This window comes from Bacillus rossius, chromosome 1, assembly GCF_032445375.1.
Source record: "Bacillus rossius redtenbacheri isolate Brsri chromosome 1, Brsri_v3, whole genome shotgun sequence".
In the NCBI taxonomy this organism is placed as follows: domain Eukaryota; kingdom Metazoa; phylum Arthropoda; class Insecta; order Phasmatodea; family Bacillidae; genus Bacillus; species Bacillus rossius.
Window position 1 is genome coordinate 108,820,375 of NC_086330.1, and position 17,111 is coordinate 108,837,485.

General features: G+C 34.5%; 1 protein-coding gene and 1 long non-coding RNA gene across 2 annotated transcripts in view; one reads left to right on the plus strand and one right to left on the minus strand.

The window, feature by feature from the left end:
• The first annotated feature begins 1,553 nt into the window (after positions 1-1,553).
• On the plus strand, positions 1,554-8,787 carry LOC134541919 (uncharacterized). The gene is made up of 2 exons (XR_010076703.1): positions 1,554-8,200; positions 8,317-8,787. It is a non-coding gene; the product is annotated as an uncharacterized LOC134541919 (long non-coding RNA).
• Positions 5,674-17,111, minus strand: part of LOC134541904 (oligopeptidase A) — an 86,271-nt gene continuing 74,833 nt past the window's right edge. The window contains exon 14 of the mRNA XM_063385647.1: positions 5,674-5,917. Within this exon, the coding sequence (XP_063241717.1) occupies positions 5,782-5,917 (136 nt within the window). The 3' untranslated portion in view covers positions 5,674-5,781. The remainder of the gene's footprint in view (positions 5,918-17,111) is intronic.

Consider the following 17,111-nt stretch of genomic DNA (forward strand, 5'->3'; position numbering starts at 1 on the left):
TAATTTTACTCAGAAAATAAGATCTGGTTGCAAAAAAAGTCTCTTTCTCTTGGTAGTAATGTTACAAATTACAAAGAAACTTCCATATTTAATCTTTCCTCCACCTGTTTGCAGCTAGAAAGTTGGGTACACAGTTACACACTATCCCCCACAGGAAGCAATATGACAATAATCTCAAAAAATACAAGTTAAGCAGTTCAAAAAATATTCCTGGTGTTATTAATTGGGGTACATGACACCAAATTAATTCCAGAAATTTTTTCACATAAAATATGGTTGATATTTCCATTCGTTGTATGGGTAACATATCCGGTATTTTCATTTTCTAGTAAAAAGTAAATTCATAATTACTATGCAAAATCTTAAGTCTCACAATTTCTTGCATCTTTATAGACAAACTTTACAGCATTTTTCTGTCATTATTTTGGGATGGACTATACATTGTTTATGCATCACTGCTCTTATTTTACCCCTAGCAATAATTAACAGAAGTTAATTAGTATACACTTAGATTTTAGGACAAACTTATGTAATACATACTATTTCTTACTTCATTGACTGACAAGACCTCATTTTATCTTTCATTTAGAGATACTGAGGTACTGAGTAACTAGCATTGGCACTGCTGTTTACACAAATGTCTGGATCAGATGAGAAAAAAATGAGGTAGGGCCAAGCTTTTATGGTGAATTGTGATAAAAACTAATTTAAACTTAAATGTGTCTGTCAATTGGGTCAATACACCTTATAACCCTAAAATTAAAATATTAATACACTATTTTAGGTAGTAGTTTCCTAAATTATTTTGCTTCAGTTATTTAGTGTTTGTGCACATGATTTTAAATTAATTCACAATATAACCACTTTTGATTAATGAATTAATTTAAAATTGTGCTCAAAAATCACAAACAAAATATTGGTTATTTTATGGATTAAAACCAAATTTTAGTATATTTTTCCTAATACATTACAATTTTACTTTTTAACAAAAATTAAATTAATGTTATGATTTTAGCATGTAGTTCAAAACAAAATAGTACTGTTATGCAAGTGAATTATACATATAATTTATAATCCCTGTAATAAGTACATATTTGGTAATTTTTAAACATCTTGTCATGTTGAATAGTACACCATTTTCATAAATGCACAGCATTTATAAAAAATATATAAAAAATTTTAAATTTAAAATTTACTCTGAGCTAAACCAAGACCATCAAATCTTGTGTTTCTTGATAGGGTTTCACATCAATGGTTATGCACAGAAGCTTAAGGCAGCAGAACCTCCAAGATTATAGTGGGCTCCGAACTACTCGGGTACCGGTACAGTGCTTGCATGTATGAGGCACATAGAGGTGTTGTGACCAAACCCACTACCCCTGCCACATGAGCGCGACATATTAGTGATCCCGGCCACCGAGCATCCGCAAGCCCAACTTGCCATGCTAGACGTCCTTGGAACTTACAAAGTTAATTGCTCTGCTTGCAGGTGTTTGGCTTCCAAGGAGCTAATGTACAGAGCTTGCATGCAGCAGTGCGAAAGCACAAGTAGCTTCGTCGCTGCTGCATTGTAAGTTTACGACCAAGAACGATCTCCGAGTGACTGACACAGCTCCCAAGATCTCACGTTTATCCTCTCATTTTATGCTCTCATATAGACTATGTTTTAAAAATAATGAGGCATACCACAAAACCCTAAATAAAAATCTCCTACAATGAAAATAAAAACGTTAGATAGCAAAGCCAATTTGTAACACATTCTTAGTTGACCTTCAACTGTTGTAACTTCAGTTATGCATTTGGTGATTTCATATTCACAATATACATATGTACAGAAGCCAAGAATTCCTTGAGAAACTGTTTATAGTTTACTTAATTCACAGTTAAATTAGAGCTTTTTAAAAACCTATGTAGTTTATTCTTTCTAAATGCTGTGTGTCCTCCACCACATAGCAAACTAACATTGTAATCTGGGCCCAGTTATTTTGCTTTTATGCATTGAACTCTTAACCCTTTGAATTCTTATGTCAAGGCAAATTTGCCATCTTTGATTTCCTGTTCCAATCCCTTACATTGCATTGCATTGCAGTGCATAGAAACATGTTCCATGATTCAAGAAACAGCAGATCCATCTCAACAAAATATTAGAACAGGAATTTAAAGATGACAAACCTGACTCAACATAGGAGTTCAAAAGGTTAAAAATGAAGAAATGTACCACATGAAAAAGAAAACCAATAACAGGGATGAGTGAATATTCCGTAATTATATTGATATTGAAAAATTAAGAACATTAATCTTTGATATCAATAAATTATACTAATGAAAGAAAACTTAATGAAAATTTTACAAATTTGTTGAATATTTGAGTGGCTCTTGATTGTTTATTTAGTTTATATGAAATAAATGTACAACATACCTTAATTATATGTACCACTAAAGAAATTATAGAATACATCTGTTTCAATTCTAAAATGTTATGCAACATATCCATTCAGTCATATAGATCTGGAATAGGGTACATAAGTCTTGAGTTAAGGATGTGCTAAAATATAACTTGTTCTCAAATATAATATTAAATTAAAAACAAAATGGCCTAAAACACAATATGACTTTGATTATAAGACATTCTTTAGTCTAATGAAACTTTAGATGTAAATATATGAAATAAAAATATATGACAACCCTGATTATAGAACAACTTTTATTTTAAGACACCCTCGAATAACAGGTGACCTCGATTGCATGATGACCTTAAACATATATCTATATTAAATATAAGACAAATAATTTTAAATAACTTAAAATTTAATAAAAATTTTGCAGTGGCCAAGTTCCCGAGAGCAACAATGTTTAGTTTTCATTTCAGTAAAGTAAATATTAATTTATAATTTCCTATAAATATTAACGAAGTGCAAATTTCACCCAAGCTAGGTTAAGCATTAGGTAACTAAGCTTTGCTTAAGGTTACCCTAAGCTTTTAAGCTTAGCTTAAAGTTTTACATTTCACCAGACATTCCTCATATGCCACTAATCTCACGGTTACACAATTACAAGGCAGTGGCAATTGTTTTTTGATCTTTTTGGGTTCATATCAAGCTGTATTTTAAACAAATAAAGTTCAGAAATAAAAGAAATATTATAGTGTGATTTGCAGTATTTTATTTAATAAGATCTAAATTTAATACTATATTTTGAAGTGTGTATTTCATAGTGTGTTTTTGAAATTTTTATAACAGTGAGTATTATTTTAATAAACGGAAACACTAAAGACACTGTGCCGACATTTTCCAGAGTTCTGGTGCTTTCTGTATGTAGTCTTCATGATGAGAAAAACAGCAGGTGTTAGCTTCCACGGGAAAACTGTAAATTTATCAGGGTTTTAAGGCAGCCAATCAGAAACGACTTGGCGATTTGAAATTTTGTGTACTCTATAAATGCCTCGATGTTAAGGGTAATGCATTTGATATGGTATTGTGTCCTTGTAGGTAGGAAGAGCTGTGTGGTGATTGATTGGTGAGCTAATGCAGCTGCGTAATCCGTGAGTGGCTGTAGGCAGTTGTGTCGCCTCATCAGTCATTTGAACGTTGTGTTGATAGGTCAAGCCTTTTGAAGGCTCTCTTTCTTTCTCTCTCTTTATTAGTGTATAAAGGTGGACAATTTCACATCTGGGGGCTGGGGACACGTTTCAATTAATGAGTGTCAACTTTTGTTTCTTATTTTTCTAACATTTTTAACTGGAGTTTAGGCTCCATACATGCAGCACAGTCCAAGGTGGCCAGCCGGTCCACCGGGACACAGTTCCATTGCTCAGTACCTAGGAGACCAAGGGTCACTCGGGATATTCTTTCGTGAAGGCACAGGACTGCGAGGAGCAATCGGCAAGAGTGAGTGAGTAACGGACATGTCGTTTTGACTTGAGAAGAACAAATTCCAAAATTTATTTTAAACTCTTTTATATTAACTCAACCATTAACAGTTTAACAAAAATTAACAATCTATCTACGTACCTGCAACACCAGATGGAATTTTTTCAAGTATTTTCTGTATATGCAAGGAACAATCGTCATGGGCATAACTGTCATTTGCCACAACACATATATTCATTTCCTTTAATTTTTTACAATTTTTAACAAGTTAAATGTGGAGCTTTAGCTTATACATTAAGGTACCTCAGTTGGTGTATTTTTAAAATTTATTTTTAAATATAATTTTTCAAATAAAAAATGCAAGATCTTTCTAGTTTTTTCTAACAATTGCAATAACATAGCTTTATTTTAATTTTAATTCTTTGGAAATCCATTAATTTTTTTCAACAAAATTTTTTAAAGGCATAAAATGTAGTTTTAGATAAAGTTATTTGTTTTGGATGAAATCTTAGATTTAGCTTTAAGAAAATTATGAAAATGTATTTATGAAGTGTTTGAATGTGTGTGTTACGTTTAGATGTGATTGGTACAGTAATTAGTGAACTATAACTCTATCATTATACTAGCCTTCAAACTTTCTTCCTTAGGTTAAATAGTAAAATCATGTTTTTAATTAAACATGCAACTCTTTATTCCCAGTAATTAAAAGACATTAGAGATTTACGAAATAGGTACATCACTTATGTAAATGTCCAAGCAGTTATTATTAACTTTGTGGTATATTTAGAAAGGGTCATTCTAATACTAATAAATTAATGACAAATTAGTGTCATACTTAGTTTACTTATGAAATGTATTATCGTGAAGCAAGAGTAAGAGAAAATTTTAAGTTTCAATGGTTATATGTATATAACTTTTATCACAACAGCAAACTAAAGTATTTAAATATGAATTAGGTAACTAACTTATTTATTTGATAACAATTGCATAAAAGTATATGTGAAAAGATTTCATTATAAAAATAATGTATGCAACATTTGTTTGATGGAAACATTTAAAATCTTCATCATCTCAATCATATTTATCTTAAGTTATTCTTACTTAAACATTAGTTTATTTATGTGTATATTGTTCCTGTCAACAAATTACAGCTGACACTATTGTGCAGCAATTTTGCTGCCTGCTAAACTATTGATAAGATATTAAATACCTGACATTCAACATATAAAGTTAAGCTTTGGGTATCTGAAATGCAATTTGTTACTAAACCACACTAAGGGTTCTTAAACTCAACTTAAAATCTTAATCGTTCACGGTGAAACTTTCTCCGAGAAGCGAATACTGGTAATTTGAATTTATTACACTTAGTTTACTTTTCTTCTCATATTCCAAAAGAACAAGGGACTTTTCATGATTCTGTAATCAATATTCAACAAGAGGTGAACGTTAATGAATAAAAAGTTGTTTCTATTTTATTTTCAAGTAACTTCTCTATCTTTCTGCCTCATTTAATGTATCAGTATTCAAACCACCCTAAAATTTATTTTATATGTTTTATAGTACATCAAGACAGCACATTACGTATCACACTAAGGTGCCAATTAGACTAAATGTACTTTATTATTTTGATAAATAAATATAATTTATGCCTAGAAATATATATTTTTATTTTCAAGTTTTGTAAGTGATTATATATATCTAACTCTATCTCTATATCTCTCTCTCTAGCTCTCTCTATATCTATATCTCGCTCAATTATTGGTTTTAATATTGTTAAGCAAAAATGACTGGGTAAAAAAAAAACTTGAGGAAATTGTGATTTAATACAGTATGTACAAAAATTTCAGTTGGAAACATTTCCTTACAATGCACAGAAGCTACATGTAAAGATACTTCCATCATGCCTGGATATTTACGACAGGGGAGCCTTGTGCTTAAGCCCGTAAGTGCAAAGCAGAGCGGCTGGTGACGGGTCTCGCCCACGGAACAGCCTAAACACTCTGCTGGCGTGCATCCCTCCACCACGGGACAGGAAAGCAGATCGGAACCTGAAATGCCACCAGCGCAATTAACTGTAGTTCAGCACCATGCTCTTCGAAAAAACTCTCCATGCTCTCCTGGTTACGTATAAGTCCAACACTTCAGGTTATAAATGATCAATACCTCGTATAAAGTCTGCCTCATGCTTAGATTACAGGACAGAGAAAATAGCACGCCCAGTTCCAGATTGATACTACCTGGCTTGTTCACACTGATATTCTTATTTTTCCAACCATAAAATAGTGTCTTCAGACAGTATTACTACAGTTGTATACATTCTAAAAGAAAACAAAATGTATAAACACCAATCATTATTTTTTAACAGGAGAAACTATTTGTAGCAATTGGTTACTCTTAATAACAAGGCATCCCATTAATTACTTATATGGTCAAACACAGCCAAATTTTTTAAATTATTAAATTGTAAAGGTGCCTAATTGTTTTTACATTAAAATGTAGCTTATCGAAAGTCCTGACAACACCAGTGTTCACTGGAAAAAAAAGGGGATGAGAGAAAAGGAACAGAACGGGAGAGAACGGGGAGAGAGGAGCGTGCTAGATTCATGATCTTCGCACTTGCCACATGTCTATAAGGTTTCTCAGGAGTTAGTCATCGTGTCCTTCAATTGATACATCAACAGGTATAGTAGAACTCCTTTTTTACACTATTAAAGGGGGTAAGGGAAATGTATGAAAAATCCTTTATTTGCTCAAAGAACTGTAATATTATATGACTTAAACATATTGTACTCTGATATACACAAAATAATTCATTATGAGTGTCTGAAGCAATAATTATACACTTAAGCCCATATTTACATTCTGTAGTGTGTATAGGTAAGCATACAGTCTATGCATATACTTCATACTTAAATTAGCAATTCATAATAACATTGCATTTACTGGTTAAGAATATTACCAAAAATATCACAAAACATAAGGAAAGTGAATTAAAGCAAAAGTTATATTTTTCAAAGAAAACAAATATACACCAAGATTTCTCAAAAAAATAATGAATTCGAGGCCATTGCACCCACAAACCATTCCATCAAAAGTATTTTAAGTACCTCATATTTTGTGCGAGCACCCGCCGCCGCACTGCGTACCACGGTAAGCTCTAGCCGCCTTGAGACTTGACTCTATGCTGTAGTTGCTGTGCTGTTAATTAGTAAATTCAACACAATATATTTTAATTTTTATTATGATTTTAAATTTTTTTGTGTGGAAATTTTATTTGCTCTACTATAGTGTGATTTTACTTTGTTAGTCTGGTGTACCCCTCTGAGTTAAACTTTGTCTCAGTGCTCTGAAGCCCCTTTCCCATCGGCGTATCGGATATTTTGCTGGCCTAATCCCTGACTGGCAGACCGCTTACCATTTCCCCCGCCTTCTGTCACGCCTCAAGCCTGTAATATTATTTCCCTTCGTGACCCTAACTGCATAGGCAAGGCTGTAGCTTGCAGGCGACCAGTTCGCAGAGACGAGCTGAGATCCGCCTTTTTCATCACGTCTTAGTATTGTGTTCGCCCCTCTGTAGCCACGACGGGGCGTAGTTTCCCATCAGCGTTGCATTTTACCCCACCTCCCCCCCTTCTCAGTTCCAAGTAAGACCAATGACCGGTCGTAACCCCCTGGGCACCGGTGACCGTTCTCTAGGTCTGCCGTGCAAAAACGAAGGCGCCAAAACTGATCACAAGCGCTTCCTAGCGGCCAAGTCGCGAACTTCTCCGCTTGCCTACCCTCTAGGGCACCAGAGAGCAGCACCGCTCTCCCTTGAGTTATATGGACGCCCGGCGCGAGTCGATTCTTTTCAACTCAGCCGCCTCCGACAGAGTTCTCTACGGTCGCCCAGTGTGGCCAACTTCAAGACTCCTGCTAGAGTTTTTTTTCTGCCCGCGTTCGGGCAAGTTCGGTATTTTTCGGCGGACCAGACACCCCCCCCCTTCCACCTGTTAGAGCCGGTGGGCACTTTTTAATTACGAGATGCCGTTTACCGCGAACAGATCAACTCGCGTCGCGGCTGCAGACAGACCTACATCGAGTATCGGCGAATCGGCTAGATTTCATCCGACCGTTAACGAATATGTAGTCGCCTTGTATAAGGGATGCTATCCCTCAAGTCCATTTTAGTAGATTAGTCTGTCTGCATAGTTTAGTTATTTGCCTTAGAAATTTTTCTCTTTGAAATTTATTATTATGAAGAAATCATCCGCGTCCTGCCGCGCAATTCGCGAGCTCCCGAGCCTGGCTGACTCCACGACTGCAGCGTGCTGGGCATATCCCCTGTTTTGGTGAGTGATAATTCGCGAACCCTCCTTTTTCCCTTTAAATTTTTTTTTCGGGCATTTCCTGCCCCATAGACTGCCTGTATACCAGTTCTAATCAGTTTTGATTTGGACTGTTGCAGACAGGGTTCGATGACCGGGAGAGATTGATGCTCTCATCTCGTGGCCTCCCCCCCTTCCCTGTTCCGTGGGAAGAAACATTAGAAGAAACTTTTCTACCACCCGAAGTGATCGTTTGAAGACCCCGGGTGGTAATGTAAATTCAACATTTCCCCCTTACCGAGCTACAAACTATTTTAAGCGGACGACCAACCCACCAGCGACCAGTGTTTTTCCCAAGGAAAATGTAAAACAAATAGAACTTATTATCAATGTAATCATCGGATCCATCCACCTTTGGGTGTAAAACTCATAATGCAAATGTTTATAGTTCAAACTAAAAATGTAAATTATTCTCAGTAAGCCGGGCCGGCCCCAATTTCGTGTTCCTTTTGTTAATCTTGGAAAATTGTTAAATCTTTTGTATGTATGTTAAAATAATTGAAACATGATATTCTTCAGGGCAAATAAAACAGGGAAACTATAGATCAAGTTAATCGTGTAGTTTTTATTTATTGATTTTAACGATCCACACCAACTTCCTCCTTGCTTGTTACAGGAAGTTCCCAAAATTTTGTGTGTTCCCCACCTCGTGTCGCCTCTGGTAAATCAATTTATTTAACTAATTTTTTTTAGCATGTTTCCAAGGCCTTTTAATTAATTTAAAATAATTCTATTTTGAGGCACGAGGGGCGTTACATTGCTTAACACAATTATTTCTCTTAACTCCTAGTAACCTCACAACATTGCACTGGACTGACATCAGCTCTCTCTAACACACAACCATCTCCCTGCCTGGCAAAACAAACTTTCTGAACCGACCTCTTGCAAACCGTGTGACGCCGCCAAGCGAATTGTCACAGTTCTCAAACAACGCTCCACAGAACAAACGGTTTGCGCAGGCAGCGGTCTCGCATGTGAGCTGACTTAACAACTAAACAATGCTGGTGTTGAAAATAACCCAATCATCTAAAATAATATTCCCTCACAAAATTATATAAAAAGAATTGACTAAAAAAATGGTTGAAACAAAGATGGTGTTTTTCAGTTACGACTCCTTAGAAGAAAGAATGGAATATTATCTATGATGCTATTGATGAAATACAACAAGAAAATGTATTTCCATGATTATCATGTCAAATTTTCCTTTACAAAATACAATGTTTCATATACATTTTAAATAATTTTCATTGCATTATAAAGTTGTGTCTAAAACTTTTGTGCTCACTGGTGTATATCTGACATAAAGCACACCAAATCACGGACAGTGCATTGGAAAGAGAGTATATTTATTCTTGCAATGGTGTTCTTATATCTATAATAATAAAATAGAGGGTTTGCCTATTTATTTGTAGTTTGCATAGTGTGGAGATGGAAAGGCCTAGAACCATGGAATTTTGTACAAAGAATCTTCGAGAGAGGAAGTGGTAGGTTGATTCCACATGGACCGCAAATAAATTTTTTCAAAATTCTATTTAGGTTTTCTATTTAATGGTTTAGCACTTTTCAATTAATTTTTTCCAGTTATCTCCTCTTCTAATAATCCTCAAATGTTTATTTTTGCACTATAATGTAGATCTCATTAGTGTGAGTAAAATTAAGTTTAATTTAATTTGTTTACTTCATTGAGTAATTTTTGGTGAGTTATTAATTTTTTTTTAACCCTTTCTCTTTCCATTTTTTCTATCATAGTTGCTTCAAACTTGGAATTCCAAAATTACTTGACTTTACCAGGTTTTACAAACTTGAATTGACAAATTTCCCTGACCTTTCAGACACGAACAATCCTGCGGGGCCACTTGATGTTACTGTTTTTCTGCAGGAAAAGAAGGCTGAATGTGCTGTTCAAATGAACCATTTTAGTATTAAAACATGTGCATTAGTGATGGGTCGATTCCGATTCCGGAATCGGTCGGTCCCACCGATTCCAGTATAATCGTGGGATTCAGAATACAATGGTTTTGGAATCGACCATGACCGATTCCTGCATTGTTTTTAAGTTTACAAAATACATCTCCTACGGAACGTAAGAAAATACTAAAATAAATGCAAATATAATTTTTAAACAACATAATACAATCTTTTTTACGGAACTGATTTACGAATTACGGTAATTAACGTATTTATTTACTTGCACCGCCATTTTCCCTATAGTACAAATGCAGTATCTACTTTCCCGCTTTAAAAACGAAAGCATTTTTCGGAAATTACGTTGCAGCAGCACTGCATTTAATAGTAAACCTTCAAAAATAACTAGACAAAACCATAAATGTTTAGAGAAAATTATGTAAATGGCAAGTAAAATAATGTAAACGTTAACTATTTGATCATGGCAGCTACATTTGCCATTGTAAACAACCTAATTTTTTGTTTGTGCTACCGGCCATGGTAAACCATACGGCCATGAACCAAATCTTTGGTGACGTGAACGTGAAAATTAAGATGTTTCACATCTCTGCACTTTAAACTTTAAAGAATTAAATGAAATAATTTTTGAACGAGATTTTACCCAAATTTACAGTGGATTACTGCGACCATATTAAAATAAGTTTAAAAGCAACATAACCAAATTGCTGTTAATCAGCGTTCTTGTGTTCAGCGATGCTCTTTTTACATTAGATATATTTTGGAAAGGCAGTTGGCTAATCTGAATTTCCAAACATTGCTGCTGAAACGTTTGTAAATTTTTATTACCAAACATAAACAATCTTTTGAAAGTAGTTGTGTTTAATAGAATTGTTTCCGATAAATTTTTGAAATGAATTAAATGTTATCACGCGATTTTTTGAAGAGTTTAATTATTTTGTGTAAGAAAATCTCACCATAAAATGTGGACATTTTGAGATGCTAAACATGCACAGAATGTTCTTAGTCAAGAACCGAAAATTTATTTTCTCTTTACGGTTGTGAAGAACTGCAAGACTGGATGGATTTATTCTTTTCACCAAGTGAGATAATTAAGTTCTAGATAATATATTAAAACTTAAGCATCTCTGACATTTTATTTTAGTGTGGTGCATATTTGTTTCTTGTCATTTCCATCATAATGAGATACAGTAGAACCCCTCTCATACACTTTTCAACGGAGGGCACAAAAATGGTGTATGATGCGGGAAAGTGTATGAAAAGGGAATGGCAATAATAATTTTTTTTTTTCAATCTAGCATACCAGCACAGTATCAGATTAAACTTAAATACATAATGTGTAAATAATTGCATTATATTAATGAAAGATATGAATTCATCATTATATATACATATATAAAACCACCAGAAATGTAAAATACAGTCCATTATCAAGTAAAGCTGACATGAGAAACAGTGGCCTTACAAAATGTTATGAAGTCCTTTCTTGGAGGGGGGGAAAAGTCACCAAGCCTAAATTAGAAATAAAAAAATTAGTCTATTGTAAAAAGAAAATCAGGAATTTTTGCTTGTTTATTTCATTTTACAAACAACTTTATGCAACAGAACAATTTACAATAAAATTTTAACTTGAGAAACGTAAAATACAAAACAATCCGATCGTAAGAAAACAATAACAAACGAGTATATTCAGTTCAAAGATTAATGAATGCACAAAATATGAGATCCGTGCCTTGGTAAAGCGCGTGCTCCATTTTCATAATCATTGCTAGTTTGCGCCACTAGTCTCGCTTGGTGCTTGCCAAAGATGCTACTAGCGAAGTGCACAGTCTTTCTGGTACTATTCATATCTATGGTGCAATAAAGTTATTTTCTTACGTTTGCAAAGGTAAACAATGAACGTTTTTCAAAATAAAAACATTAAAACGTTTACCAGGATGAATATAACAAAAAAAAAATTGTGAATTTTAGGACTTTTCCGCTTCATAAAAACGTATGAAACGGGAAATTAATTATATTATAAGTGTATGTTCCGGGAAAGTAAACTGGGTGGGTGATTTCCTGAGGAATAGAAGACAAAGAGTGAGAGTGGGTGAGGAAAGCTCCGAGGAGGGGGAAGTGACGTCGGGGGTGCCACAGGGGAGTGTGCTGGGGCCTCTGTTGTTCACAATTATGATAAACGATCTGGGGGAGGGCATGAAAGCCAGATGGAGGCTATTTGCAGATGACTGTGTAGTGTATGAGGTTGTGGGGGAAGGGGGATGTTTAGCAGAGGACTTGATAAGGTTGGAGCAATGGACGGAGAAAAATGGAATGTCCTTGAATGTTGGTAAGACAAAAGTTGTCAGATTTACAAAGAGGAGGAAAGTCACACGAAATGTATATTACTGGAAGGGGCAGGAGATAAGAGAGGCAACTGAAAAATGACCTAGGATGGGCGGAGCACATAGAGGGGGTGGTCAGGAGGGGAAGGCAGGCGCTGGGGTTGCTTGGTAGGACCCTGCAGGGAGCTGGGAGGAGGACAAAGGAGAAGGCATACTCCACATTGGTCAGGCCAATTTTGGAGTATGCGGCGGCGGTCTGGGACCCCTACCTGGTGACTGAGGTGAAGGAGCTGGAAGGGGTGCAGCGCAGAGCGACTAGGTGGGTGATGGGAATGTGGAGAAGGAGGGAGGGGCAGGATGGGAAACTGCATAGCCCAACGGAAATGATTAAGGAGTTGGGGTGGGAAACGTTACAGAGGAGAAGAAGAGTGGAAAGGTTGGTCAGGATGTTCAAGGTGCTGAAGGGGGAAGGGGGATGGGGGCAATTGGGAAGCAAAGTACATAGAGGGGAGTACAGAGGACGAAGAGACCACAGATGTAAGCTCCAGAGGGTGTGGAGGCGGACAGAGAGAGGGCGGAACACCTTCCTGGTGAGGACGGGGAGGGAGTGGAATGGGCTGGGGGAGGAAATGGTGGAGGTCAGGGATGGGAGGGAGCTGAGGAGAAAGCTGATGGAGGGGGGGGGGAGAGGGGAGTGAGTGGGAGTTCTTGCCACCGGGTGAAAGCCCAATTGCAGGTTAATAAGTAATAATAATAATAATAATTGTAAATATAGTACTTTCGGCGGGACCAAAATTAATCGGCGTATGACACGGGAAAATGTATGAAACGGGAACGTATCATCGAGGTTCTACTAATAAAGTTTTATTTTTACATTTCCCCCTTTTTATTTTTTTTCGCCCAGGTCCCTTGAAATATGTATCAACGAGGTTATATTGTTATTTTATTTGGATCATTATTTACTTGCGCTTGAAAATAAAATTCTTAACCTAAACGTACAAACCTCTTTTTTTACAATTAATTAATTGAGTTGATAATGTAAGGTATCAAAAGTTGGTTAAGTTATAACATTATTTACAAAATACGTCATAAGACATCTTTGATTTTGGCAGTGTTTGAACACATGTTTCGTCTAACTATATGCAAGGTTATAAGGCCAAATTGTGCTAGAAATTCAAGGTAGCATAACTTGATGGTAATGAACATACTTTTAAACATTATATAAGCTGTATATAATGTTAATTTCTGCAAAGAAAATGTAACACAATTATATCAATAATATATATATATATTATATATAATTATGCAATTATATTTTTAAATCATAAACAACCTTTTTTTTCTGAGTATATTACTCTGTTGAACATTGTCAGCTAAAAATTAAGGAATCGGAATCGGATTCGAAGAATCGACCCTTTAATTTAAGAATCGAAAATGGAATCGGAATCGGTATATTTTAGGAATCGGCCCAACACTAATGTGCATACCAAAATAAATCAATAATTACATGATAAAACCTCTTTTCTCGGAAGAAAACAATAGCAAAGGACTTCAACCGCACCTATAATATGTTTTTAATGAGTAGAACTCACCCTATTGAAATTAATTACCTATTGGTAATTCTGGAGGAAAGCCTCTTTTATGAAAAAAAGTTATAAGTTGCAATTTTACTCCCTGACACAATTTCCAACCATTTAAATATTACAATTAGTGTGATATCATAATAATCAGTTGGAATAGGTTGGCTACATTAACAATATTTTAAAATAGTGAAGCCAGTTGGTTAGGCTAGGTTAACTACATTACAAATACTTTCAATGCATTTGAAAGATTGGTTATGAAGTGCCTATTATAGCTAACCTAACCTAAAATTTGATGTTAAATGAAAAATTAATAGTACTGAAGTAGGAACCACTTAATAGAATAACAAGTATAACCATATTGGTAATGTAATTTAAATAACATTTAATATAAACTATAATTATTTATTTTGTGTTTATAGGCCAGTCAACAAGAGGCAAAGCAAGCACTTTTTACCAGCAGACCTGAAAACTTGATATAAGGGTAATTTGAGGATGCTGAATCTAATGGTGCTAATTGTTTTGAAATTGGATGCAAAGATTTTGGAGAAAAGGGTTAAAAATTGGTTTGACTCAGTTTTTCTCAGAATCTAGGCGTTTAAGCGAAACATGTTTCAAACAAAAGTTGTGGAGAATTAAAAAATACATAAAAAAGGTTCCCAGGTCCATCTTCGTATTTGTAAACATGAGCGAGAAATATTGGAGAGAAAGTATTAAAGCGTAATTGTAAAAGTGGGGCTAGTGTGCGGGCGAGCGTACGTGTGAACTAAACACAAACGAAGGGTCTTCTGCTATTCTCGGGCCTCTCCATCATGACTAGTGAGTGTGAGTGAGAGACGAAATCGTTTATGCTCTCTTTCTATTGTCTCACGCGTTAGCGAGTATTTTTCGTCTTTGGCCATCGAGTGTTGAGCGTTCTATTTCCTTATCCTTACTTATTATTATTATTATTATTATTATTATTATTATTATTATTATTATAAATGTGAATGTGAGTTTATTTGTTTGTTACGCTTTCATGCAGAAACTACTCAACCAATCATCATGAAATTTTTTGAGCATATTTTCAAGGGTATAGTTAAGGAAATGGGACACTTTTTTTTTAAAATAAAAAATAATAATAAAATTCTGAAGGGCAAAAAAATTGATATTGGTATGTATGATCGTCCGACTGAGAGTTTGAGTAATTTGAATGAAATTTAACACCATCTGGCGTTTCAATAAGTAAATTAAATAATTCGCCAATTTAATAATGTAATACCGGCGGTCAATTCACTATTCAATTTTATTTTTTTGTCACCGCCAAGCAATACTTAAACTTTTTTAATTTTTGAGGTTAAGAGTCTGTTTATTTTCTTCGGTGATTGTTGTTTGGACATTGATGCTGAAGGTTATATTTTACTTTCAAGAGAATTTCGTAATTTAGTGAAAATGATGTGGATCTAATTACTCAAAATTTCGCGGACTTGCAGCAAAATTTGAATAGTGATCAGTGGTTGTACGCAAGAGCAATATTGGTGCCAAAAAATGTATATCGTTAATAAAATCTACACTTATATTTTAAAAGAGGTGCAAGGGGAAATGAAGGAGTATTTGTCAATAGATACAATCATGGATACAGAACAAAGCATTTCATATCCTTCGGAGTTTTTAAATTCACTTGAACTTTCGGGTGTACCCTCACATAAACTTCAAATGCAAGTTACACTTATACAAAATCTAGATGCTCCTGGACTATGTAATGGAACGAGGCTTTGGATCACACAATTGGGGCAAAATATTAATAAATTTATTAATTCTATGTCCATACTTTGAACTTTTAAAAATGTTAGGATTTAAAATGATTTTTTGTAATAGTGAAACATATTTCAATAAAGCATGTTTTCAGTTTTTTGAGCTAAATTGTATGTTAGAATTTTTAAATACTGATGATTCCAGTCACGCAATAAAAAAAATTACTATTTTATTTTCTTTGCAATGATCTTTGATACTTATTTAAGGACATAATGCGAGTGAAGCCACGGGTAAAAGCTAGTATCTAGATATATCGGCATATACGCGCGCCGGTTTTAAATCAAATTGTGATGCTTATGGCTAGGGATGGGTAAATGTCCAAAATTTTATCAATCGGAAATTTTCCTGGAAAATTTTCATGGAAACTTTCCAAAAACAGAAAAACATAGGAAACTTTGATGTTGGTTTATAAATAACCATTTCAGAGATTTAGACATGTGACTGTCTCTACTCTATGAAATTTTTATATTGTAAAATACAATATTCATAGTTGCAGTATTAAGAGGACATTAAAATATCTTTCGTTAGTGATGTAGAATTTACTGTGGGTGCTGTTCTAAATTAATTTCAACATTTAGGTGGAATTATTCTTTTTACAAATATAGTTCACAAATTCATTGCAAGTAGGCCTAATTAGTTTTTAAATCTGAAAATTATTTAATCAGCTGCTTTCAACGTTACAAAAAGCTAATGTAGTGGAAGACAAATTAAGGTAAAGAATAATACTTAACTGCAGATTTAACAGAAATGATTCCTTCTGAAAAAACAATTACCTGGTCAATCACAGTTAAAATATTTGACTACATAGATTTAAAATATTAACAATATATTATTACAATTTATCAACTGATTGGAAATAAAGACAAATAAGTTGTAATAAATAGAACACTAAAGAAAAAATATTGATCAACAATTAGTTGCATGCATAATAAGAAATCATACTTGTTAGTTTTAACTGAATTGGAAACAAATATGTCCTTATTTACATATGAAGTCATATTGGCTCTTTGAAACCAATGGAATCATCATTGTCCTCATAACTGAAATCACTTTTTTCTTCCTCTTCTGTTTCATTGTTAGAACAAGATGCACTGTCTTCTTTTAAAACACACTGTGGTAGTTTTTTCTTCTGCTGTACTTTTTCACATTCGTCTTCCACAATGACAGTAATACAATCTTTCCTTTCCAATTTTTCAATGTCCTCCAGGATGTGGTGACACAATTTCCAGTTGTGGGCAATGAATGATATTTTAC